Source organism: Amphiprion ocellaris, chromosome 10 (genome assembly GCF_022539595.1).
Source record: "Amphiprion ocellaris isolate individual 3 ecotype Okinawa chromosome 10, ASM2253959v1, whole genome shotgun sequence".
NCBI lineage: Eukaryota > Metazoa > Chordata > Actinopteri > Pomacentridae > Amphiprion > Amphiprion ocellaris.
The window spans coordinates 14,925,942-14,951,051 of NC_072775.1; the positions used below are offsets into that span (position 1 = coordinate 14,925,942).

The 25,110-nt window shown below is 41.8% G+C and overlaps 2 protein-coding genes across 20 annotated transcripts; one reads left to right on the plus strand and one right to left on the minus strand.

The window, feature by feature from the left end:
- Window positions 1-64: 64 nt before the first annotated feature.
- gpsm2 (G protein signaling modulator 2) lies at window positions 65-22,996 on the plus strand. Of its 18 annotated transcripts, XM_023268895.3 has the most exons (24): window positions 65-260; window positions 1,285-1,323; window positions 3,563-3,931; window positions 6,387-6,608; window positions 6,687-6,822; window positions 6,943-7,082; window positions 7,237-7,360; window positions 7,462-7,577; window positions 7,992-8,147; window positions 8,233-8,341; window positions 8,458-8,587; window positions 8,679-8,755; window positions 8,957-9,145; window positions 9,228-9,387; window positions 9,476-9,666; window positions 9,813-10,019; window positions 12,124-13,695; window positions 15,223-15,374; window positions 16,948-17,085; window positions 18,588-19,013; window positions 20,045-20,116; window positions 21,204-21,290; window positions 22,039-22,111; window positions 22,598-22,996. In XM_023268895.3, the coding sequence occupies exons 3-16, from the start codon at window positions 3,867-3,869 to the stop codon at window positions 9,993-9,995; spliced, it is 1,998 nt and encodes a 665-aa protein (XP_023124663.2). In that variant the 5' UTR covers window positions 65-260; window positions 1,285-1,323; window positions 3,563-3,866; the 3' UTR covers window positions 9,996-10,019; window positions 12,124-13,695; window positions 15,223-15,374; window positions 16,948-17,085; window positions 18,588-19,013; window positions 20,045-20,116; window positions 21,204-21,290; window positions 22,039-22,111; window positions 22,598-22,996. The 18 variants fall into 18 exon arrangements, with proteins under 18 accessions (XP_023124663.2, XP_023124664.2, XP_035803433.2 ...); XM_023268896.3 differs by lacking the exon at window positions 3,563-3,931 and having other exon boundaries at window positions 66-260; XM_035947540.2 differs by lacking the exons at window positions 65-260; window positions 1,285-1,323; window positions 3,563-3,931 and adding an exon at window positions 4,030-5,032.
- Window positions 10,722-24,499, minus strand: wdr47a (WD repeat domain 47a). 2 transcript variants are annotated; one of them, XM_023268894.3, is made up of 17 exons: window positions 24,294-24,499; window positions 22,539-22,732; window positions 22,005-22,088; window positions 21,734-21,818; window positions 19,838-19,969; window positions 19,423-19,599; window positions 18,790-19,301; window positions 18,571-18,688; window positions 16,940-17,121; window positions 15,902-16,147; window positions 15,754-15,817; window positions 15,245-15,402; window positions 13,666-13,826; window positions 13,406-13,576; window positions 13,196-13,327; window positions 12,820-13,038; window positions 10,722-12,261 (listed from the first exon to the last, which is right to left on the minus strand). In XM_023268894.3, the coding sequence occupies exons 2-17, from the start codon at window positions 22,694-22,696 to the stop codon at window positions 12,119-12,121; spliced, it is 2,742 nt and encodes a 913-aa protein (XP_023124662.2). In that variant the 5' UTR covers window positions 22,697-22,732; window positions 24,294-24,499; the 3' UTR covers window positions 10,722-12,118. The 2 variants fall into 2 exon arrangements, with proteins under 2 accessions (XP_023124662.2, XP_023124661.2); XM_023268893.3 differs by having other exon boundaries at window positions 13,666-13,835; window positions 24,294-24,498.
- Window positions 24,500-25,110: the final 611 nt, after the last annotated feature.

Here is a 25,110-nt window from a genome sequence, read left to right on the forward strand (position 1 = left end):
CGTGGCAAACTTTGAATGCAGCCTTCTGATTGGCTGCTCGGCGAAAACACGGACAGTACAATTTTTTTTTCTTTCTTATCGAAGTTAAGTCGGAGTTTTACAAAAGTTAAAGGACAATGTAGCGTAGGTGTAAAAATAGTACAGTTTGTTTTAATATTATATACAGCCGTCCATTTTTTTGAGCGGACCCATGTTTTTAATCTTGTGAGAAAGTAGAGAAAAGAAGAGAAGTGACCATTCTTCGAACTGGATCGCCTAACGTAAGTTTAGCAGCTAACAAGCTAACGGGGCTAATCGTTAGCTGGATGTTACTTGTGGGGTGAATTTACTGCCCTTATCGGCAATGAGCTGGCGTTAGTATGTTGAATTATTTGGGTTAGCAGACAGCAGCACCCACAATTCAAGTCTGGAGTTTCCGTTTTGTCAATCAGTCAGGCGTACTTAGTGAAGAGTAAATGTGTCATAATTTAGCTGATACTGAAGGAAATGCAGCTCACACAGAGTGTAATCAGTGGATTTATTGTTTGCTACAACACTCATTGAGTAAATCTACTTGCATATGTAGCATTTTTACACTTCTTTCAGTTTACAGTTTATATATTGTGAATACTTTGAATGGATTTGCAAGTGTTTTGTATTGAACAAGTATGACAGATTTTATTACACATCATATTTGCACCCATGCTAGTTCTGTATCACACCGTTGTAAAAGCATGCACAGTACACACACACACACACACACACACACACACACACACACACACACACACACACAATAACACACAATCTACTATGTGTACACGTGATTGTATTGTACATACACAATTATACAGCCAGCTGCCTGTTTATTTACTAGTATATGTGATAAAACTAATACAGCAGCTTTGCAGGAAGCACTTTGTTTGGTTTTTATTGCACTTGCTTTCGAAGGATGTTGATTTAAATTAATGTGACAACTTTATTGCACCTTACTGAAAGGTTTTTCAAATATTATGGCTATCCTTTAGATAAGTGAACAAAGTAAAGTGGCAGCTGTGTGTGTTACTGTCATCTGGAGTGCTAAATCACAAAGCTTTAACAGCATATAAGTAGTCCCAGAGTGAAAGAAAAAATCTTCATTTCTAAATAGTTTTTAGTATAGAACTATGCTTAATCCATGTCTAGGGAAATGTGAGGGAAAATATATAACCTTATACAACCAAGTATTGTGACACAGGTTAATTAAAGGAATTATTATTATTATAATTGTTCTCATTATTCATGGTCACAATATTGTTCTTCCAGGCTTCCCAGATTTCCTGTTCCTGTGTGGAAGAATTACCGGTCAGTATCCCAGTAATAACTGAGCTGTTTCTTTCTTTTGTTTTGGTGCAGGCTTTTGCTGCCTCATGGTGTAATACTTAGCGGTGTTGCCATATTTAGAGCTTGCAGTCAGAGGCAGTAGTCATTTGAACACATCAAAGCACAAAGAAAATACATCACATCTGCTGTGTGTTTGAGATGAAATCATGTCCTGTTTGTGACTCAAAAAAGGGTTGGTGATTACCTCCTGTGAAGCTACCATTAAAAACAACCTCTTTTTTTATATTTTGATGCACGTCTCATCACGCACCTTTCCTCTAGTTCGTGCACGCTGTAGCTTTGTGAGCAGGGCAGTTTGCTCAGGAACACACCCAGCTGGCATACAATGGTGGAAAAGGCTGCATGAACACTGGCACACATCAATCAGTGCTTATATTCATGTGCAGGAACATGTACTGTAAGGCTCCTGAAGCCCTGAGCTTTAATTTGTGTCATAACCGTTCATAATCAAGCAGCAGCAGGAATAACAGCATTTAATACCAAGTCTTTTTTTTTTTTTAACATACAATTGCTCATCAAATTTATGGAGCTTCTTCTGGCTTAGTGGTTTTGCAGATTGAAGACTGAGTGCCTTCTCTGGAAATCTACTGATGTACAAAGTTTCTCTCATATTTGCTAATGCATGTACACAAACACTTAACTATATTTTTAATTGATCTGACTTAGTGGTTTTGCAGATTGAAGACTGAGTGCCTTCTCTGGAAATCTACTGATGTACAAAGTTTCTCTCATATTTGCTAATGCATGTACACAAACACTTAACTATATTTTTAATTGATCCTAAACTGTCAATTGTCTTCTCAGTCCTACATTTAGTGTAAAGTTTCTACTGTCTTAGGGAGTGGATTGTATTTGTTTTTCATCTCAATTAAAAATCTAATTCTGACATTATCAAAGCAAGAATAAGTTTTTCATGTTGTCAAAACACTTCATGTTTCATTATGTTGTTATGGCCCTATTTGTTTGTAAGATTTGTGGTGTTACTGCAGTATAACCTTTAGCACTAAACAAAACTATGAAGGTGCAGCTCAGCAATTGTATTTCAGATCAAGATATTTTTGCCTCCTTGCTCTGTATGTTGAACTCTACACAATGAATACATTTTGTATGCAATTGTGTCTGACAATGTTTTGATTTTTAAGTAATATTGAAATAGCTAATTAAGTAATAGTCATTGTTATTAGGATTTTTTAAAAAATCCAACAGACTTGAATCCCCACAGCTGATCAGTACATCATTTTAGGGGGCCTTTACTTGAGCCTCTCCTGCTTGTCTTTGTTGTAGACAGTTGAATACACAACAGCAAGATAATTTGCCATATTTTCATTGGCTAAAATCTTAAATAGCCCAGAAATGAGATGTCTATATGTAGATCTCAAAATGTAAATATTTAAAAAAGAAGGCCAAGAAAGTTGTGGCCTACTTTATAAAATGATGTGCAATTATATCAAAGTGCCATGTGTTTGAGCTATGAGTATACATGAACAGCGATGCCCTGATTCAGAGAACATGTTTTCACATCCATTCACTGTTTGTTTTTGCTGTGTCTGTGTTGTAGTTTAGCTGTTGTCTAGCATAAAGATTTAACCTAGTTTCCAAATAACTGGTCTGCCCCATTTCCCAGTTTGTGTGCATGTGTGTGGTGAGGAGGGCCTTATGGTTTAAATTCTGGGGACCAATGGGTGTGACTAGTATGAGATCATGGAGGAATTAGGCAATGGCAGGCCCTGGTCTTTATTCGGTGCAGTCTCTCATATCCATGTAGCTTGCTTATCACTGTCCTTTCCTTTGGTGGAAGTCGCAAAGTAGGTTGATCTGTTTTGCTTTTTTATTTCCAGAGATTCCATTTAATTTTTTTTGACACATCATGCAACAGGTTTCTGGTTGCTTTCTTTTCTGTGGCTTCCTAACCCATGATTTTTTTCCTGCCATCTCTGTTTGCATAGGTTCCATTCTGAGGCATTCGTAGCTTTCTCACCTTGTTGCAACTTTAGAGCACACAGACTGTCCGAGCCTGGATGAACTGAGTCATCGTCTTAGATTGACAGCTTGCCTGTATTGCCCTCTTGCATTCATTCCCGCCCCGCTCTCTCGCTTCCTGCCTGCGCTGCTTGTGCACGCTGCTGTTTGGTTGGTGTTGCCATGGCACCGAGTAGCCCGAAAGAGGCTTCACATACAGCATCTTGTGTTCTCTTTACAGAGGGCCGCTAACAAGAGATTGAGGGGCAGTGACGCAAAACACACAATATACGAAAGCGGCTGTGTGGACTGACGCTCTGGACTCTGCAGCTCTGACACTTACGGGTTTACGTTCCCCTGTCAACATTCAGCAGAGGCACAGACGCAGACTTGAACACGTTGGATGACTTTTTACTTGGTTCGCCTCTTCTTGCCCAACTCCTTTTGACCAAAGATTTTTTTTTCTTTCTCACTGATTCTTGTTTTTAAACGCAACCATTTTTTCGGGAACGAAACTGGGATTTTCCCTCATATTATGCACTTCAATGGATACCGGTGGCTCAGTGGTTAGTATGCGAGCGGAGGAGCCGTCCTTTCATGTCCGCTACAGGTAGGAATCTCTCGTTTCTCCTCTGAAGTGTTCTTGTAGTGTAGAGTCAGTGTGGCTTGCTTTTTTAGCTTGTGACCTTTTTTCCCCTCACTAGATTTTGATGGTGCTACTTGTGAAATTATTTGTGGATAGTTAAGAGAATAAATGCTCTTTGTATTTATGGTGTGTCAGTGTCATGTAGCTGATTATTTGTCTCTTTGGTACCCTTGTTGACAAAATGATGCTCTATGTAATAAGAATTTAAAGTTGCATTATGGGCTAGAGGAGTCTTTTCCTGTGAGTCAGTTTTCTATAGAAACTCATCAGCCAACTGTCCTTATAGACCCAGATAAAGGGCTCTGACAGCAGGTGTGACCTGCCTGCCACAGAAGGGCCTGCTTCAGCTTGCTTAAATATTAAAGCAAGCACTGAATAATTCATCCCTGCTGGCTTTGTTTATGGGCACACGTGTGTCCAAGTTATTTGGACAGTTAAGGACCCTGCTTAGTGACAGGACAGCAGATTTCTTTCCCCAATAGTAGCCGGATGGTTACAGTCAGTGTATAGATTTTATTGACTACACTACAGGGTCTGCTTGTGTCTGACACATCTAATCAAGATACTTAGAACTCACAAGCTCCGTAATCTGCCAGGTGCATACGCTACAGATGTAATCTCAGGTGACCAGGTCACCGGAGGAGAGAGCTTGGAGAAAAGACAAGCAGATTAGCTGAGAAAATGTTGATGGAGCAGTTTCCTTGCTGCCATGCATTGGAAGTTAATACTGTGACAACATCACATGCGTCTCCCTGAACGTTTTCCAATGCGTGATGCTAAAATACCTGTGTGACGTCAGATCACTAATGGCTTTGATATCACAGAAAAGGAATGCTTTTTTTTGTTTTGTTTTTGCGTTTGTTTGTTTTTTTTAAGACTTCAGTAAGCAACAGCCAAGCTTTTCATCTGCTATAGGCTACTAAGTTGGTCTAAGGAAATCTCTCCATGCTTCAGAGAAAGAGAAGGAGCTGCAACCTAGAAGTTTTTCCAGTGGAAACATCAGTAGATGCCTCTCAGATGTTCCATGTGCTGTTGTTGTTGTTGTAAGACACGAAAAGCCAACAGGTAGGCTAGCGTTTACCGCAGCTATAGCTTAAAATGGTATAGTGTTAACTTAGCAGTAAACAAAAAGCGGGTGCTTCTAATTTAAAGCCTAAGACTGCTGAGCTGAGCTTTATTGGCTATTGAGGACACCATGTTTGCCTTTGTTCACAAATTATAGCCTACCGGGACGGTGAGACAAGCTACTGTGTTTGGTGTTTGTGCGTCATTTCAGTGGCACACAATAGACTATGTAAGCTGTTGCTTCATGTGAGGAATCCAGACTAGATTGTGCCTGTTTTTGGGCTGTTTTTGAGAGCTTTTTGATAACAACTGGGTGGGAACAAAAGGAACACTTGAGATAAACAAGCTGAATAGATTTTGTGTGAAGCTAATCTCTACCCAACAAAACGGTTTCCTGAAAAAGAAAAGTTGGCTGTGGAAGAGCTTTTGTTATGCGCAGATATGTTGCTTAGTCTTTCATCCACAGATAAGACAGCAGCCATTGTCTGACGTTCCTTTCATCTGGCTTTAAAACATCTAAGCCCTGCCTCATACGCGACATCTTGAAGCTAGGTCATTTGGTTGTCTTAGAGGAGCCACTTCAAAGTGCTCGTTAAAATGATATTTGCTATTGATTTGATGGGCTAGAGAAAGCCATTTCATCATGTTTTGAAATGTAACCCTACAACCTGATTTTTTTTTTTTTTAACTTACTTTAATGTTAGGAAGCAAGAATGCTGATGTCACAAGCTTTTTTGTGGAGATTAATAAGATTAATTCCTAAGAAGCAGCTCACAAATCACTGTAGCTAGAACATCTCTGATTATGCATTTGTAGCACAACATTTAAGAATGGTTGAAAGTAATGTCCTGTAAAGCATACACGGCTTGTAGTTAATGGGCTGAAACATACAGATCCACAAGTTTGAATCTTTTCAGTCACGGCACAAACTTTAAAAACTGTTTTTAAATCTAAAGCAGCTTTAGTAAACAGGGAAATGATGAACACTGAGGGTTCGACTTTGCTTCATTTCATGTAAAAGGAACCCACTTTACTTTCTGTGGCATGTTAAAAGGATGTGAGATCTACCATAATAAACAAACCCCAGTTCGAACCATTGTTCTCTGGAGGTGGAAGGAAGTAGATAAACAGCATTCCCTGCTGAAAGCTTCGAAAGACGTTCAGTCGCGAGTGCAGTCCGGTCATTTGGCTGTAGGTTACAGCAAGAGAAGATTAGTTTTTTCCCTTTTTTTTCAACTTTGTTTCCACTGTTGTATTTCTTTATTCTACACACTGTATGTATTTTTCTTGAGGCTAAGCCAGTTCAAACAAGTTCAGAGTTTCAAGGGACTGACTGAGCTTCTGTCTGCTGCAGGATGGAGGTCTCCTGCCTGGAGCTGGCGTTGGAGGGTGAGCGGCTCTGTAAGGTGGGCGACTACAGAGCGGGCGTCTCCTTCTTTGAAGCTGCCATCCAAGTGGGCACAGAGGACCTACAAGTGCTCAGTGCTATCTACAGCCAGCTTGGCAATGCTTACTTCCACCTGCACGACTACGCCAAGGCCCTGGAGTTCCATCGACATGATCTCACCTTGACCAGGTTGGATATACGCAAGAAACTCACAGCCCTGCAGATAACATTTCTACTGTCATTACTGATGTAATGTGTGTTCATTAGGACAATTGGTGACCTGCTTGGAGAAGCCAAAGCAAGTGGAAACCTTGGTAACACGTTAAAGGTTCTGGGGCGATTTGATGAGGCTGTGGTTTGCTGTCAGAGACACTTGGACATCGCCAGGGACATTAATGACAAGGTGAGGCAGAATGTTCTGGTGCATAACTGGCAATGTATACAGCCAGATATACTGTAATGCATACAGGGACTTCAGAGGAAATCCACCTTCATCTCCAACATTTTTTGTTTTCTGTGTTAGGTGGGGCAGGCGCGAGCTCTCTATAACTTTGGGAATGTATACCATGCCAAAGGGAAAAGTATCTGCTGGAGCGGAGCTGAGCCTGGAGATTTTCCAGAAGAGGTGATGACAGCACTGAGGAAGGCAGCAGAGTATTATGAGTAAGTCACAGAGCGTGTGGGTATTTTCAGCACAGAAATTTACCATTATAATCGCCTTATTGGTACTGTTTTTTTTTTTTTTTTTTGAAACTCTTAACACACATCTCTATTACAAACCTAGTTGCTGTCTGATTGTTTGTATGTGACTTTTCAGGGCAAACTTGGTGATAGTGAAGGAGCTTGGAGATCGAGCCGCTCAGGGTCGAACTTACGGCAACCTCGGCAACACACATTACTTGCTGGGCAACTTTCGCAAAGCCGTAGCGTCTCATGAACAGGTGCGAATGAACCCTGGAAAAAATACATTTCTTTATCACAAGCTCAGCATGCCTCAGTAAAGAGGTGGATTTTTACAGTGCATTTTCTGTTTCTGTTTCAGCGTTTGCTTATTGCTAAGGAGTTTGGTGACCGCTCAGCAGAAAGACGGGCTTACTGCAACCTGGGGAACGCTTACATCTTTTTGGGGGAATTTGAAATAGCAGCTGAGCATTACAAGTAAGCCACAGCCCATGCATACACGTATAACAAGACATACATACACGTAGAAGCCACAGACAGTGTAAAAGTACTGCTACACATTGAACTGGATAAGCTTTGGAGTGGTTCAATTTCCTTACACAGTGGTGGCACAGCAAGTAAAAAGATTTCTCACTTGTGTTTCTTTTCAGAATTGATGTCAAAGCTTTTTTTATTGTTTATTTGTCTGTAATTCTTCATTTTTCTTTTTGTCTTCTTACTGCACCAGGATATGTATTGCATGTGGCGTGACATATCTAAAAAGTCTAAAAGTGTAACCTTCCCTTATATGTCACATCATGTGCTGCCTTCCACAACACAGTGAGAAAGTAGGAGGCAGATTTTCAAGCCTCTCTTCAGCGTTTTGAACTCGGTCGTCTTCTTGTTTGTCAGGAGGACACTGCAGCTGGCGAGGCAGTTGAAAGACCGAGCCGTGGAGGCCCAGGCCTGCTACAGTTTGGGCAACACCTACACACTTCTCCAGGACTATGAGAGAGCCATCGACTATCACCTCAAACACCTCATCATAGCTCAGGACCTCAATGACAGGTAGAAACACACACAAACACAAGTTTTAATCATGTTTCCTTTATTTTCAGTCTGCCATGGGCTTATGTGTGTTTTCTTTCTGTAGGATTGGGGAGGGCCGTGCATGCTGGAGTCTTGGAAATGCTCACACTGCACTCGGAAACCATGACCAAGCCATGCACTTTGCTGAGAAACACTTGGAAATCTGCAGAGAGGTACATGAAATGCCCTTAACACCTTAAAGCACAATAACGCAATGCAAAAAAAGTTGATGCACAGAAATGAACTCACCTTCATTTGTTTTTTTTTCATTTTGTGTGGTTGCTTCCAGACTGGAGACAGGAGCGGAGAGCTGACGGCTCGTATGAACGTGTCAGATCTCCAGATGGTTCTGGGTCTGAGCTACAGCACCAATAACTCCACTCTGTCTGAAAACAAGGACATAGACTACAACGTACACGGTATAAACTGTATTATCACACTGGTTGCACTCTAAGTCATTTCTGATGCTTTTTGGTTTTAGTTGATGTACCAGTGTTTTGTGTATTTTAGGAGCAAGGCCCAGGATGAGCAGACGACACAGCATGGAGAACCTGGAGCTGATGAAGCTCACTCCAGACAAGATGAATGTAAGAACTGCTCACCTGTATCAATCCACTTTCGCATCACGCACCAGCACTGCTTCTTGTTGTTGAACTTGATTTTTCTCGGTTTTACCGCCACAGATAATGTCATTATTTATCTTCTCCCAGTTTAGTTTCTTCCTATCAGCTCCTTCCTCCTGTTTCCTCTCTTCATTGTGATAACCAGTCCCTTTCTATGCATTGAAGGGTCAAAAGTGGAACAGTGACATCCTGACCAAACAGTCCAAACCCTCCCTGGCTAAAAGCTCCTCCAAGCTGTTCTTTGTCAGCCGCCTGCGTGGGAAGAAGTACAAGGCTGGTGGCAGCAGTAAGGTCCTCCAGGACACGAGCAACACCCTGGACACCAGCCAGAGTTCTGCACAGGGACCGCAGAAAGTACGTAGTCAAGGGTGCATTCAGCTGATAGCTACACCGTCTGTTTCACTGTTCTTCATGTTGGTTGTCCTTTCTTTATCAGCGACTCAGTCCTGACATGCTCGGAGACGAGGGCTTCTTTGACCTGCTGAGCCGTTTCCAGAGCAACCGTATGGACGACCAGCGTTGCTCGATACAGGATAGAGGCAGCAGGTTATCACTGAACAGCGGTCCAGAGTCGCCTCCCCGAGCCATCAGGAAATGTGAGTCCACACAGTTCACAAGCACAAAATTCAACCAGTCCCTACAGTGTTTGCATGCTGACTTTGTTGTCCTCTCATCTGATTGTAGCTGTGTCAGAGTCTGTCAACGTCTCGAGTGCCCACGGCAGGAGGTTAGAGGAGTCGTCAGCAGCGGGGGGAAGCCTGCCCGGCCTCAGGCTCAATCAAAACAGCAGCCAGGCCGTACTCAGCCACCTGATGGCCAACGCTGACAACGCTGAGCCTGATGATGACTTCTTCGATATGCTTGTCAAGTGCCAGGTAACTGATCCAAACAGACAGTGTTTGGAGATAACGGCTAACAGTGCTATTTCCTGCACCTCCATAAGCTTACACTGCTTTTAAACACAAGAACATATGTACTGCTGTTCCAGACAAGGACACACAAACTTTATTTTTCTTTCTAGGGATCCCGTTTGGATGACCAGCGCTGTGCTCCTCCCCCTCCTCCGGTCCGAGGGCCCACTGTACCCGATGAGGACTTCTTCAGCCTCATCATGCGCTCTCAGGCCAAACGGATGGACGAGCAACGTGTCACTTTGCCTTCTGCTGCAAACACTGCAGCCAGGCCCAGCTCCAGCTCCAACTGAGCTAAACACTAAACGGACAGACAGGTGTGCTTTTTTTTTTTTTTTTTTTTTTCAGAATTCTGATTGACTGGTGGTCACTAAAAAAAAAGCCCTTGTCTTTCTGGACAAAACAAAGCACTGTCAGCATTATATGTAGTACATAGTATGGAAGCATCTCAAGCAACAAGGACGCACAACTTTTATACACCAACAAACTCAGTAGTATCAGGGACAAAAGTGTTGTTTTTTTAGCCTTGTTTTTAATCTTTCTGTACTGCTGCACATTTCATTTCACCCCATGTGTATTTTTCAATACACAACTGCAGTTATGTTTGTATTTATTGTACTTTTTGTGATTGTAATTGTGGTCACTGCCGTCCCACTGCTATGAAGTAATATGATTATAGTCACAATCTTGTATGAGTCAGTGTGGAGACTGACTGAGGTACAGCGCTCTTTTCATGTATTTGGTCTACAGGCGAGGTTTTTGTTTGGTTAAAGAATTACAGAGTCAGGCAAAGGAAAATAACGAAAGGTATTTTAAGCAAACTTACAAAAGAATGAATTTAGCCCATGTACAGCCCTTTGTTCTTTTTTACTAAATGTTTTGAATGAGGTCAGGGAAATAAAACTTCATGTATGCATCTTGTTTAGATTTTTTTTAAATAGTGACTGTTAAGTATCAATTTCAACTAAACACAAAGTACACATTTTGTGTAAAAGACACTTTATTGAACGTACCAGCAATCAGACTTCAGTTAGCTTTAATTAATTTAAGTCACTTTTAAAAACAAGAATTAAAAAGGCTTAATACAAGAGCCACTAGCATTTCAGAAACAAACTAATGACTGTACATACATAAACACAACCTGAAATAAATACATCTATGTATTAGTTTGGCCTTATTTGTTAAAACAATATACACTATACATTAACAAAAAACTTAAATATGCATCTTTGTAAGTAAATTAATGTAAGAGGACAATGTTAAAAGACAAAGTGCGCATGGAAAATACAAGAAAATAATACAATGCATATGCCCCAAATACTGGTTCTAAATAAATATCAAAACACCCGTGCTTCCATCCAGATTTCACTGTGCATATGGTTAGACCCTTGCTATGGGCAAAGACTGCCACCTACTGTTATTTTACTAATACAGCAGGAGACACTGAACACTAAAAAATCCTAGCTGAATGTGAGGGCAGCCAACCAAAATAAATGACAAGTTAAAGTTCCCTTTGATGTCGACATAACGATCTTCCATTGCAAGCAAGCCATTTCAAGACAGCGTCAAACAGCTTCAGCGCAAAAACATTGATTTCAAATTCAAAACAAATGCACTAGCTACAATAATTTACACGTTTTGAGTTGTAGTAATGCAGTGGATACAGTAACATTAGACTTCAGTACATCCCACAGGGAAGCAACAGATAGTATGACTTCCACAGATTCAGCCTCCTAATAGGAACGGCTCACTACTGATACACTGAAAAATACACTTTACATCGACTTTTGTTTTCCTAAACAATAGCAGCATTACACCAGCTGTAAGAAAATGATATGCAAAAGAAGGAATGTACGATCTCTCAAAATGACTAACAAAATTTGATCTTTGAAAAATGACCATATTATCATTTCTTTTTTACATTTTTGTTATGGAAATTGAGAACTCAAGGAAGGCACCATCATGAACAAAGCACTCCTGTCTAACCTCAACGACTCTGCAGTAAAAAGAACATGCAGCAACTGACCGGTGTGTGTGTGTGTGTGTGTGGGGGGAGTGAAAATGTAGGACGACACCATGTGGACGAGGGGATGAAGTGACGGCTATGAATAATCCTGCAGTTTACACCTCAATATGACAACTATCGGGATAAATATGGGAGATGAAAAAAGAAAGATGCAACATGCAAAATGTGTGCTTTAGACGTGTCCCGGGTTTGTATCCATTTGGTTTCTACAGACAGGAAGGAAAGGCTCATTCACTTGTTTGTGTACTCACATGTGTGTAAGTGTGTTTTTAGACAGTGTTGAAAGGGTGTGACGGTGTTTACAGTGCACAAGGAGCAGTATAGTTTTAGGCGAATGTATGTCTTTCAGATTAGAGTAACAGGTTGTCTGTGTGTGTGTGTGTGTGTGTGTTAAGGGTTGTGCGTCCAGAGCGTGACGGTGCGGTCAGCCGAGGACGAGAGGAAGGACAGGTCTTGTGTGTGCCATCGACACTGAATCACCTTGTCGCCGTGTTCTCCCACCACAGTTTGAGGCAACTGTTTGGTCAGGTCACCTGGAAATACAAATAGGACACAGAAAACCATGAAACACAATCTACTTAGGAGTCACAAGACAAAATATCTGATGACTGCATGATGATGGTTTGACAGAGAACCTTTTGCAAAAAAAAAAGGCAGGCTGAGGCATCTCTTAATGAGTCACTGAATGTTAAGAGTGTAAGGAGATAATCCGAGGAGCTTGTCATAGTTACAGGGACATTGTGCAGTTATCAATACTACAGAAATCTTCAAAGAATTCATGGATCCAGACTACAAGCTGCATCACTGACTAAATCTAATCACTTGGTCCTTGTGTCATTTCTGACCTTCCCTGAAAATTTCATCGAAATCCGTTAATCCGTTCTTGAGTGATGCTGCTAACAGAGAGGCAGACAAACCAACGGCAATCGTCACATAATTTGTAATGAGGTATACCACCACATAATATTCTATCCACATCCTCCGTTCCTAAGTACCACAGGATGTCCCACGTAAAGACACAAATGCTGGATAAAGCCTGCGACTACTGTACGCCTTCTGATAGCAGATAATTTACTTCAGATCAGACGTACCTTGGAGGTTGGTGACCATGACCTTTGTGTCATAGGAACCGGTAAGCAGGTAGTGTGCTCCGGGAGAAAACCTAACAGATCTAACGTCGCTGGTGTGTGGCCGGTACACTTGGACGATGCGCCCTCCTCTGATGTCATACAGCATGCAGGCACTGTCTTCCTGTCCTGTTGCTAGGAGACGGCCACTGGGATCCACTGCTACCGAGGCAACGGGACTCCCTGTGTGGTAAAGGAGAGGGGTGGAGACGTATGAATACTAATAAAATCATCCCATTACAATCAGCGGTACCTCCGGTATCACTGCTTGAAATTTCCAAGGCTTTGCTGTATTAAGAGCAACATGGAGGTGAAACTCAGGACACATGTGGAGCTGTACCTGAGCCATGGAAAGCAGTTCCCACCACTCGCACACAGCTGGGTACCCTGAGGTCCCAGAAACGCACCGTCTTGTCTTGAGAGCCAGAAGCAATCATCCAGCCTCCCCACGTGTACAGAGACAGAATGTGACCTGGACAGAAATTACACATTAAACACATCTCAGGGGCAATATTCCTGTCTGGGTGGAAAGAAGAAGCAGTCAGTGTACCTGTGTGTCCGCTGAGGGCGTGCAGACCCTGTCCTCTCTGGCAGTCTGTGGTGTAGATGTTACAGTCTCCTGCTCCGGCGCTGATCAAGATCGCTCCTCCACTCTCTGGACCCTCCATGAAGGCCAGGTCTCTGATGGTGCCGTCATGCATGCTGAACTCCAGGTCTGGGCCTAGCGCACGTGAAGACACGTTGCAAAACTGAGAATGCTGACGACATCGAACGGGACTATCATCACGCGTTCACGCAGAGGACGCTCACCTGTAGCGTTGCACGTCTCTGCACTGAAAGGTAGGACTTTGACATATTTGTCGTTGGAGCCGGTAGCCAGCAGCTGCCCACAGTGGCTCCAGGCCACGCAGTAGATGGACCCTTTGTGGTGTTTGTTCCTCTTGAAGCGAACAACTGGCTGCTTTGTTGGACTTGAGCCGCTAAGAGGAGAAAGAGTGGAGAGGTGAATAAAAGACAACAGAAAAAACACAAATAAGGTGTTAAAATACCAACAACAAAAACTTGCTTTTTTACTGCACAATCTATCTTATCAGCATCAAAATTATGACGTGTTAATGCGCAATACTGCGTCTATTGTAGTCTGCATGAGAGGCATTTCAGGCCATGATGGTAAATTGTAGGTCTATCTATAAGCAGACGTTCAGCCTTTGAGGTATTTTGGGTAAAATTAATTTTTTATTTTGCCTCCAGAAGATGCACTGAAGAAGAACCTTATTTTTAGTCTTACTGTGATGCAGATACGTACATTAGAAAGAATGTAGCACGACATTAAATTAAAAGCCGTGTTCTGTCTTTTCAAATGTACCAGTGCACGATTAATAATTGTGATCCCAGTATTGATCACAATAATTGAGGCGATCATTTTGGCAATAATGTTGCAGCTCTAGTCAGCTGCACAGAAGTATTTTGGTTACAGAAAGAATGATGTTTAACATTTAAATCAGCACCACAAAACTCTGTAGGATGAGTGCAACAGCAGACCTGAATGCTATCCAACGCAAAAAAAAATATTATTCCAGGCCTTTGACAGAGTTACATACATATGGTTTTGTTTTGTTGTCTGTGCTAGTGCACTCCCTTACACATTACCCTAATCATTCTAGAATCATTAAGTCTTTCCAAATTGAGTTATTCAAGTCATCTGGTAAAAATCACACAATATAAACTGCAGCTAACACAATATAGCAATGTCACTTTTTTCAATATCATGCAGCCCTTGTTACAGATTTTTTTAACTGGTGGATTTGTTTCAAGTTCTATGCAGTTTACAGAATGAACTTTCAAACCAGCATAGACATGGAGTCCTTGAAGTAATATTAAAAAAAACAAATACTTCATCTTTATCCATAGACAAACATTGTAGTGACCTTGTGGTGAAATTTGTTCACTTTTGTTTCCAAGCTTGAGAATTAACTTTAATCTGAATTAAATTGTCTAAGCTTTCAGTCACACAGATAACTTACTCAGCTCTCTGAAGTAATGAAGCTTGTGAAGTAAAAAACTGCAATTTTTCATAGAATTAGAAGCAAAACTTCTTCTTCAGAAATGTCAAATGTCAAAAAACAAGTATCCTCTCCCTGCTTTAAATGCAAGAAACCCTCAAAGGCAAAGTAAAGTCTTTGTACATCATGCTGTCATATCAATATTTCTTAAATAAGAGGGATTTAATCATAAAGATGAGAATATTTATAGACATTTAACATTCTTATTGGTTGATTATCACAAATTGTATTTGTTTCAATCTTTAATATTGTTTTATCAGTCATGTGTGAGGTTTTCTTTTTGGTTCTTTCCCATCCATTTTAGAAGATCTTCAGCTGACTGTTACCTCGTGTCCAGTGTTTCTGGATAGGCGCAAACACGTAGAGTTTTGGAGTTGGATCCCACGGCATACAGAGATCCAGACGGGTGAAAGGCAACAGCTCGAACAGCCTGAGTATCTTCCAAAGAGTGCACTGGTACAAACAGGCTTTTTGGTTTATCATCCTGAAAACACATCAACACAGATGGAAACACATTAACACACAGATTACATGTAATTTGCACTGTAATCTTCTTTCGTCTTCTCTACGCTATGACGTGCGTACCGTCATGATACTGTGATATGACTGCCGTTCAGATGAAACTCGTTTAATCTGCTTAGTCGAACGCCAAATTAGCATTAGATTGTGTCGTCTTATGCTATGACGATGACACGAGGGAATACAAGATCTACACTGAAGCAGCGATAACGGATGATGTTTGAGAGACAAATTGAAACTCTGGCAATTGTGTGAATGCTTTTTATAAGTGGTGGCTGTATTTCTGCTACATTAACATGTTTGTGTGCATATCTACCTCTTTACTCCGGGATAAGGAGCCTGGAGAGTCACCTTGTTGACCTCCTTTTGGTTTCTGCCCACTGTCAACAAGCACAAAAACACATTTAGTCATGATCCATTAAATCGTAAAACTGTGGCGTAAAAGCAAAAAAAATTAAACCCACCTCTGGGAGACGACTGGGGACTCATTTGGAGGTGGGACTGCACGGCCTCCCACGGTGTGTTGTGGGGTGCTGCTGAGCAGCCCTCCCCCTCGGGTCCGGCTTTGCTCCGGGGTCACAGATGGAGGATTGTTATTGTCCTCGGAGGCAGGCGTGTTCCCGTTGCCGTTGCACTGCTGTGCCAGAGACTTTACCTCCTCTCCTAAATTCTCCATCCCCACATTGAGCTCTTCCAGCTTCTGGATGGACCTGCAAGAACCAAAGACATGTTCACTAGTTCTGTCTCAGAACTGCATTTTTTCCCCTTCAATTTTTTTCCCAAGTCTTTTCCTTCTTTCCTATTATTTGAAGTCATTTGCAAAATGAGGGGCGCTTCCTTGCATTTTTACTTTTCCCTACAGGCTGCGAGTACGCTGACAGGCTAGTTAAATCTAGTTAAAACTACAAAGGGAAGAGGACAAAAGAAAACTGAAGTAATGATGTCATTATGCAGAGCTACCCTTGTGAATAATGTAGAGGACAACAGAGACAGGGAGAGGGAGGAATGGGAGGAAATCTCTGGGGGCAAATCAAAAGGGCCTTTGTCCTGCTGACAGAGCAAAAAATAAATAATTTTCCCACTTCATTTTTCCCACTGACTGGAAGTTAAATATACTAATGTGAAGTTTTAAGAGCGTGCTACAGTGGCAAGATACCTGTAAGATAATGCTAGTTTTGCGTGGGGTCTAATATTAATATGAGGTGATGGTTCAGTGTGATGTGATGCAGCTGATCAGAACAGATGGTGCTATGTAGACTTAAGGGGGGGTGTCACGCAAGAGAAAGCCACATGGGATTCATCATTTTCAGGGCTGTAACGCGTCTTTTTCACCTTTCCTGACAGCTGCTCCTCTATTGTTTGAGGAAATTAAAGGCCATAGAGTAAATAGCGTATTTGATTCAAGCAAGCTGACCCTGACGTGGAAGACTTCTGACTATATGCCATAAAGCACATTCACTGTCTGACAAAGTGCAATTAAACCTCTCTGGCTGTGTGTGTACCTGTTCAGGAACTTCTCTGTGAGGCTGTGCTGCATGTCGCTGGGCGGCGGCTCCTGCTGGACCCCACCCTCCAGCAGCATCTGTTGGTACATCTGCCTCTGCTGCTGCTTCTGCTCCAGGTGCTGCTGCACGCGAAGACGCTGCCGGTAAAACTCTTCATACTTCTCCGTTGAGTCACGCAGCTGAGGGTCACACACGGAAGAATGAAGCACATCAGGGATTTTATATGCTAGAAGAATACCAGTAAACATTCTTTGTATTGTACATAATGGTAGGGTTATACTAGAAAACAAGTGAGAAATCAAGTGATCTGAATGGCTACAATCAAAGGAAATGAGTGAGAAGCTTGCTATCATAAAGAAAAGACACTTTTGTTCAGAAGCGGGGTTAATGAGGGGTTTCCGAAGCTATCTAACAAGTGCTTCTGTTGGATATAGTTATTTTGGTCATTCATGATGCATTCAGTTTAAGAAGCAGTGTAAAAGGAAACATACGCATATGGAATTACAAGTGAGACAGCCTACATGGGCAGCTTCAACACTATTCAAAGGCAGCATTGTGACCATGTGAACCTGCTCCTCCCCATCTCCTGTCAGCTCAGGTATTAGAGGAGGAAGGAGGGTGAGACTGAGAGCTGAGGACAGGTCACTTCCCCCCTCTGTCCTCTGCTTCCTGCCATGACAATCTGATAGGAACAAACCTACGGTATGTTTGGGGAGGGGAGAGACCCTGGCTTTGTGCCAGGACTGGAAGAGGAGTGGAGGGTAGGGAGGAAAACAAGAAAGAGAGGGCAGGGATATGACAGAGATCACAGAGGCCCCAAAGCCTGCTTCTGTTTCTGGCCTCTTTATGTGTCTCCTGGGTGACGGGGAAGGCAGAGCAAAGCACCAGCTTCACACTGAGCTGCACAACGGGCCCAGAATAGAAACCATGAGACAGACAGACACAGATAGTGTGTTAACACTGTGTTTACAGGCAACACAAGGGCAGTAATGACTCATTTTTGTGGTTGAGCTCCCGGGTTCTCAGCCATGTGTTTGCACCTGCTTTTCCCAGTCGCTGATTTGTTAATGGCAGGACACTGGCTTCTGCATAGATTTATGGATGTTTATTAAGATAATAATAGCTTTGGACAGAATAACTCACTGTGAATCTAAAATTATGTCCATTGTGTCTGTGTTTTTAGATACGGCTGTGTTATGACTCAGAGAGGAAGCACAAACTTTGATTGAGTGTGAGGTGTCTACTGTGCATTTCCCCTAAGTTTATGTGTCAACAACAATGTGTCTGTGTGCACACAAACACACACACCAACCCCTATCCTGCATGCACTCTCATCCCGGCAGGCCAACACAGCTATAATGCACTGAGCTAGTCACAACATCACTCTGAGTTGCCATGACAGCCTTGACAGCGGCTGGGCTGCAAGTCAGACTCGCATGAGGAGGATGCACACACTACAAACTAAAAAAAGATTAATCAGAACTGGCAGCATTCTGTAGGCAACACCCATAAAGGAAAAAAAAACAAAAAAAACAATGTCAGCACATAAAAGAATCTCACACTCGCTCAATAATGTGTGACATAAAACAGGTCTAACGAGTTAAAAAGCAAAGGCTAATGGTGTTTACCTCATTCCTGTCTGCAGAGCCAGCTGATGGTGCGTCCTCGCCCGGAGCTGAGGCAGGACGCATGTTCTGAGCTCCACCTGAGCTCATCATTTTATCCACGGGCGTGTCTGTCCTTGACCTTCACAAAGAAAACACAGACAAGGCCTTACACAAAACAGAGATCAAAATCACATTTTGAGACATACAAAAACACGCTTATGTTCTAATCTGAGCTCTTACGTTTCAGGGGATTCCTCAAAGATGCTGTGGCAGTCGGAGCTCTCCATCATGAGACTCCTGCTCAAGCTCTGCCCTGCTGTTCCAGGGTAATGGAAATTTGCGAATGAGTGGGACATGGGGGAGACTCCTTTACCCGGCGCTACCTCCCCACAGCTTGCCCTCTTATCCTGGCCAGAAAGCCCGTAGGACAACCCGTCCAACGCTGGGTTCAATGAGCGTGACATGTAGGTATCAGCGGACTGGGGACGGCGGAGCGGGGAGGAGGGGTAGGGGGACAGTTTGCTGATGAGCGGGGTGAGGAGGTCAGCGTAGCCGGTCTTAGCAGGCTTGACCAAGCGGTCTACATGAATGTTGAGCTGCTTCTGTTCGAAGGCGCAGGAGAAGACGGTGTGGGCGAGGTTCTGCATCCAGGACAGCAGAGACAGGTCCAGGTCATCACAGCCATTACCGCAGAGCATGTCGACACCCAGGAGGACCTCACTCTCTGTGATCTCCTCACCTGTCGCCTTGCTCTGCACACAAACACAGCCAACTATTTATCTTTAATGCTCTTCTGTAAGTTAGTTATCTAGCAGTTTAGAGGCACAGACTAGTCAGACCACCGTATTTATGTTTAGTTTTAGCAGTTCTGACCTGGCAGAACTCCACACAGCACTCATAGATGACTCCCTTGAGCAGCAGCTGGAAGAGTCGATCCCTGCTGGCCTTGAATCCGGCCTCACTCAGCTTCCTGTCTGCAGGGATGAACTCTGCCACCATGGTGCAGGCCTCCTCAAAACACTGAACCCTGGCAGTGCTCGGGTTCCAGTCCTGATGGACACAAACAGAGAAATCAAACCTCAAGACCGACCAAAGCAAAAACTTAAACAAAACAATGAATTAAAGTCATGAAATTGGGATTTTAACTTGCAGAAGACTACAGAGGAGAGTCACAATGCAAATAAATAGTAAAAAAAAAAGACAAAAGTGCAAATATTATCGCATAAACCATACTTTAATCTTGCCTAAATAATATGCAAGTGTGATTTTACAATAGCTAAATTCTTGCCTTGAACTCGGCATGGTTTGTGAGGCGTGGCAGTGTGAGGAGCAGACACAGTTTGCTGTAGTCGTCTTTAGAGGGACAGAACTCCTCCAGGGCATGGAGGCACTTCACTGCTTCCTGCATGGTGAACTCCAACTGAAAAACATGGAATATGTGTGATTCTATCTGTAACCGATAACCAAGAACACATTTCTCTCTCTCACAAAAAAGCAGAGAAACGTGATGCTTTTTGAAGCAGCTCTATCTTCAGGAGCAGACCGGAGGCACAGATGACTTTTAAAGGTCGGTTTCTTGTGCCTGTGAGCTTCAATACTAATGAGCCACAAAAAGAACAAGTAAGACGCTTTATCCTTCTTCTTCAATTTTCTCCAGCACAATCCTAAAAAATCATTACCCCTGTGCTCACTAGTGCCAGTGAGCAATACAACGCTTCCACAGATGTCCAAAGAAATCTGAGCTAATCCAGTTAATAGCACTAGGCAGCTCTGGCACAGTGTCACAAGCTGCACAGCCACACTAAGAGCATAAACAGAGAAGGAAGTGTCTCTACATGTGTGATTATATCTAAGAGTGTGTCAGATTTACTGATTTTGTATGTAAATTATTACCAATTAGAATTTACACAAAATTTAGAGCTGTTTGTCGTTATTTCTAAGAGTCTTTGTAGCCTCTGCAAGAATTTATCACAAGGCGATCCCCAGAAATAATACAAATATTTCAATTGACATTTTGTTCCACGAATTATGACAAATGATACAAAAGTGAAAACATTTTTATCATAAAAGCTGTGAACAACTCTTGAATTCTGACTTCAGGTATAAATGATTGTTTAAATCACACCTTCAGGTTTTATTAGCAACATTTTATTAATACAGCTGATCATGATTTTACTACTGACTAATCTGCTGGTTTATAAAATATCAGAAAATAGTGAAATGTGAAATCATCTTCTAACCGGGCATTAACTCAACTGTGCAATACCTTAAGTTATATTTATACTGCAATAGTCCAACGTATGTTTTCAACTGCATATCATGTTTATATTTCAACTAAACTACTATAGAACTACTTGCTTTTGCATAATGATGTATATATTTTCAATTTTACTTATGCGTATACATTTTCTTTTTTAAATGTGAGCAACTGTAACATGATCCTTGAGGATTGATAAATTAAATTAAAAAATAAGATTTTGAATTGGCATGGAGCACAGAAAATACCACTTAACATGTCAGTTAGTCAGACATTAAATGAGTGACTGTGGCTCTTAATATCTTCCTTTCAGTTTGAGACTCAGATCTGCGCTACGATAATGTTCTGTATTGATATCTATCCAGTACCAACTCTTACTGTTGATATTCTACTATAGGTGTTGGTGGGATACTACTAAGTCAGCTACAAAGACAGTATCTGCTGGCTGCACATGTTTTCTGTCAGACATGTTGGGATGTCACCAGTGAGTAGATTTTTATGTGAAATCCATAACATCAGTGATAATCAATCACACGGAATCAGAGGCACACATGAACAGCTTAATCCGTATAAGTCCTTAACCGCAGTGTGGCCGATAGTCACGTCGCTCCTTGCATGTAAATGCAGCCACTGCTAATCACGTATACAAACACGCATGACCTGCCCCACTTCTAAACAGAAAGCTGTGAGCCATGTTTCGATTGGTCTCACAGAGTTGCTGTTTCAAACTACAGGTATTCAAAAACACTGTTTGCGTCTCTTTTTATCTTTAAGACTGAGCCTTCTTCTTACTGCCATGACAACCAGGGACAGTTGGTGGGAAGATAAAGCAGCACTTTTCATTAGTCTGATCATTAGGAAGGAAATTCAAGGCTTAGAGAACACAAAAAATGCAGAAAATTAGGTAAATATAGTGCTTCAACTTACATGTTGTGGCTCGTCTTCTGCAGACATGGCGTTATTCACACACAGAGCCTCCAGAAACTTCTGCTTAAGGATGATGTAACGAAACCTGAGGACAACATTCAGTGTTCTTGTTTTTACAGTTGATATTACAAATGCCTAAAAAACATTATAATTGTTTGGAACTTGAGCTACAAATAGTCAAACAACCACAATGAGCCAAAACAAAAAAAAAGGTACAGAGTGAATTGCATGATTTTGAACATTATGAAAGTGATCCAGACAATGAGCTCACCTTTTTCTGTCAAACTTGTCCATGCATTCCAAAGGCTGAATGAACTGCAAGACCTCATCCCACTGGCCATCGAGGACCAGTTGCCTAAACAAAAACGTCCCACAAAGGTGTGGAAGATTAAATTATTTTCTGAGTACAACAGGACCATATAAAGAAAGCAAACATTTATTGAATATTTTACTCCCTGCTTGTGTTTTTTTTAATATAAATGTGCACCGTGACTAGATGAGACAGCCTGTTAATGAAAACTTCACACTAGAAGATGAAATATCAGAATGTATTTAATACTGAGGCTGAGTAAACTTGGAGATGACACACTGTTGGCTGACTTTCAAGGAAACACTCACATCAAAGGCAGGCAGGCAGTGTTACAGAACATCCAATGTAGAGGACACTATCAGAAACACTAAACTCACAACTGGAATTATTCCCTGTTTGTTTTGGCCTTATAGTAAGAAATATTTGTAAGAGATGCAACATTAGACATTTGTATCCAGACTGAGCAGTGTGACTGTTACTGTTGAGCTCATTTACCTGAGGAAGAGCATATCGTCTGAATAGAGTCCATTGATGACGCCGCTCTCCTTTTCCAGAGCCAGCATGCTGATGTGCAACTTTCTGGAGTTAAGAAAATCCAGGATCACCTTGATGATCTCCACCTCCTTCACATTTATGGTTTCTTCTGCTGTCATGGTGACAACGGGCAGCCAATGACAAGAGCAACGAAGCTGAACACAAAAAGCACAACAAAAAACAATTACAATAGTTTCTAGTGTCGGTTATTTCAGGCTACAGGCAAAACAAAACCCTGAGGTCACTGAAGCAGCCTTGTGACTGGATTCTTACGGATTCATGGGCGAGAATGAGAAAATGAAAACCGCAAGAGTTAGATATTGGTTTTGTTTAACCAACTTTCACCATATTGTGATCATGTTATATGACCGTAGTTACTGTCTGGTCTCAAGTAATCCATAAAAGTGGGACACAGTTCACTACTTTTGGTTTGATTCCTCAAAAACATCTTGATGTGTATGATTATATATATGTATATATGATCATTTACAAATGAAGAAAGTATCAGACACTTGCATGAAGCTGATCAGTGGCAATCACTGGCAAACTTTCCAATTATGTCAATTGAAGAGTGTGACTTGCTGTATTTTTATTCTTAAGAATCGCTTTACAGCTTGAAATGTACGGCTGAATTACTCCAATAGCATACAGTAGTTTTACAGTGTTTCAGCAGAGCTGTAGGTAAGCTGGTGTGCTCAAATTGCAGCAAACAGGAAAGAAAACACAGTATAGAGTTACATTTAGGCAATTTTGAGACAGAAATTAGTCATTTTAATGGCAAAAATGACACTAAATACACAAGTTTTTAGGGGTTAAATCAACCACCAGACAGGGATTTTCAATAAATCCAAATGCACAGATTTTCATTTTTGTCCCTGAGCTGAACATGCAAGCCAACAAGTACTATGCAGTCTAATTTTTGAGATCAAAAGTGTATAAAACCTGGCGGTCTGTTGTGATATGTGATTTAGGTAAATGTGTGGTTTCATGCAAATGAATGAGCCTGAAAGTCTGATTAGGACTTCCTTTAATGTCCAGCTGTATCCACTTCAATACAACTGATTAATGTATCGTTACAATCTAGTTTCTCTTCACTCAATCTACATTTCTAATGTAGCAATTATGTCAAACGATGATGGCATGATTTTACAGATGTTACAGAGGTTTTTGAGGACATCTAAATAGCCTGACAGGATGCACACTCCTCCACATGTTGTGTTTACAGAGGAGAGAATAGCTTCATATGTGAATGTCTTTGCAATAAGCAGCTTCTAATGCATTCACGTTTATCTCTCCGGATGGTTCCCAGCTGCACAGCTTTAAAATTAGCAAGAAAGCTGGTTTTTTTCCGAGCTTCCAAATGATCACAGAGAAGCACCACACAGGGCACTGCAGTCCTGCTAAGCTAGCATGAGATGGTTAGCTAATAACACTGGCACTAAGCCACAAGTCAAACAGTATAAGAAGCTTAAGCTGCTTGTTAGCTTTATATAGTTGTTGAATTTAGCCGCCGGATTAAAGCGAAACCACCAAATAGCTAGTTACTGTCAGGGCTCATAGAAAGCTGACTAGTTTCCCCGGCGCTAGGAAGGAGACAGACTAGCTAGCCAGGCCGAGGGGAGAGAGGCATCATCCGCTAGTTAGCTGGACGGGCGGGGTGCGCACTGACAGCTTTCCCCCCTCCAGCGACACAAATGTGCCTCCATAAAAGCTCACCTGGGTCTAAAAATACATGGGATGAAAACGCTGTCCTCGCAGAGTCTCCGTGCCGCTTACAGACGCTGTCACGACGGTACCGCTCGGTGGTGTCAGCGCCGCTCGTCTCTCCGGCTGACGGTCCCTCCTCTCCGTCTGATTGAGTCCCTCCTTGCTGGATCTTTCTCCGCTGCGGTCTGCTGCTGCCTGCAGGGGCACCGCCTCCATCCAGCCTCCATCCAGCCTCCATCCAGCCTCCACACACCCAAACCTCACACCAGCATTAAAAGCTGTCTCAACCCTCCTCTTGTCTTCATTTATGGACACCAAAGAAGTATTGTTTCCTTGTCTGAAAAAATTTATCACAAAAATTCCCCATATTTCTGAAAATTTGCAAAACCTTCAGGAAGAAAATTCCAGTAATTCCTTTAAAGTTTCCCCCAAATTTGGCAAGAAAATTCCTGTAAATATTTTCAAAAAATTAGTAAAAATCTTCCAAAAAAATCCAAAAAATATCTAGTGATTACATATATATCGGTAAAACTTCTAATATTTTCTTTAAGAATATTCACAAAAAGAAACATTTTTAACATTTCTTTTTTTTCCACCAACAATGTTGAAAATGTGGACATCAGAAGTTTCACTGTGAAAATATATATATATATTTCCCCCCCACATTTTCAAACTTTAAAACGGGACAATTTGACCCGCAGGACGACACGAGGGTTAAAGAAATATGTTTCTGTGAAGGGGAAATGAAAAAGAATTACACATTTTGGCTTTTTGACAAGAATTTACCAAAAAAAAGACTATTTCATGTCAGAGTGAAAACAGATTT

What these genes read in the sequence shown, in the direction of transcription:
- wdr47a (XM_023268893.3), bottom strand. Translation starts at nt 22,696, where the DNA reads ATGACAGCAGAAGAAACCATAAATGTGAAGGAGGTGGAGATCATCAAG. An exon ending in GACAAGTTTGACAGAAAAAG is followed by an intron (nt 21,819 to 22,004) that starts GTGAGCTCATTG and finishes TGTTGTCCTCAG; the next exon opens with GTTTCGTTACATCATCCTTA. An exon ending in TCCCCAGTCGTCTCCCAGAG is followed by an intron (nt 15,818 to 15,901) that starts GTGGGTTTAATT and finishes GCTTGTTGACAG; the next exon opens with TGGGCAGAAACCAAAAGGAG.
- gpsm2 (XM_055014618.1), top strand. Translation starts at nt 6,077, where the DNA reads ATGTTAAAAGGATGTGAGATCTACCATAATAAACAAACCCCAGTTCGA. An exon ending in ATTTCTTTATTCTACACACT is followed by an intron (nt 6,307 to 6,386) that starts GTATGTATTTTT and finishes TGTCTGCTGCAG; the next exon opens with GATGGAGGTCTCCTGCCTGG. An exon ending in CTGCACAGGGACCGCAGAAA is followed by an intron (nt 9,146 to 9,227) that starts GTACGTAGTCAA and finishes TTTCTTTATCAG; the next exon opens with CGACTCAGTCCTGACATGCT.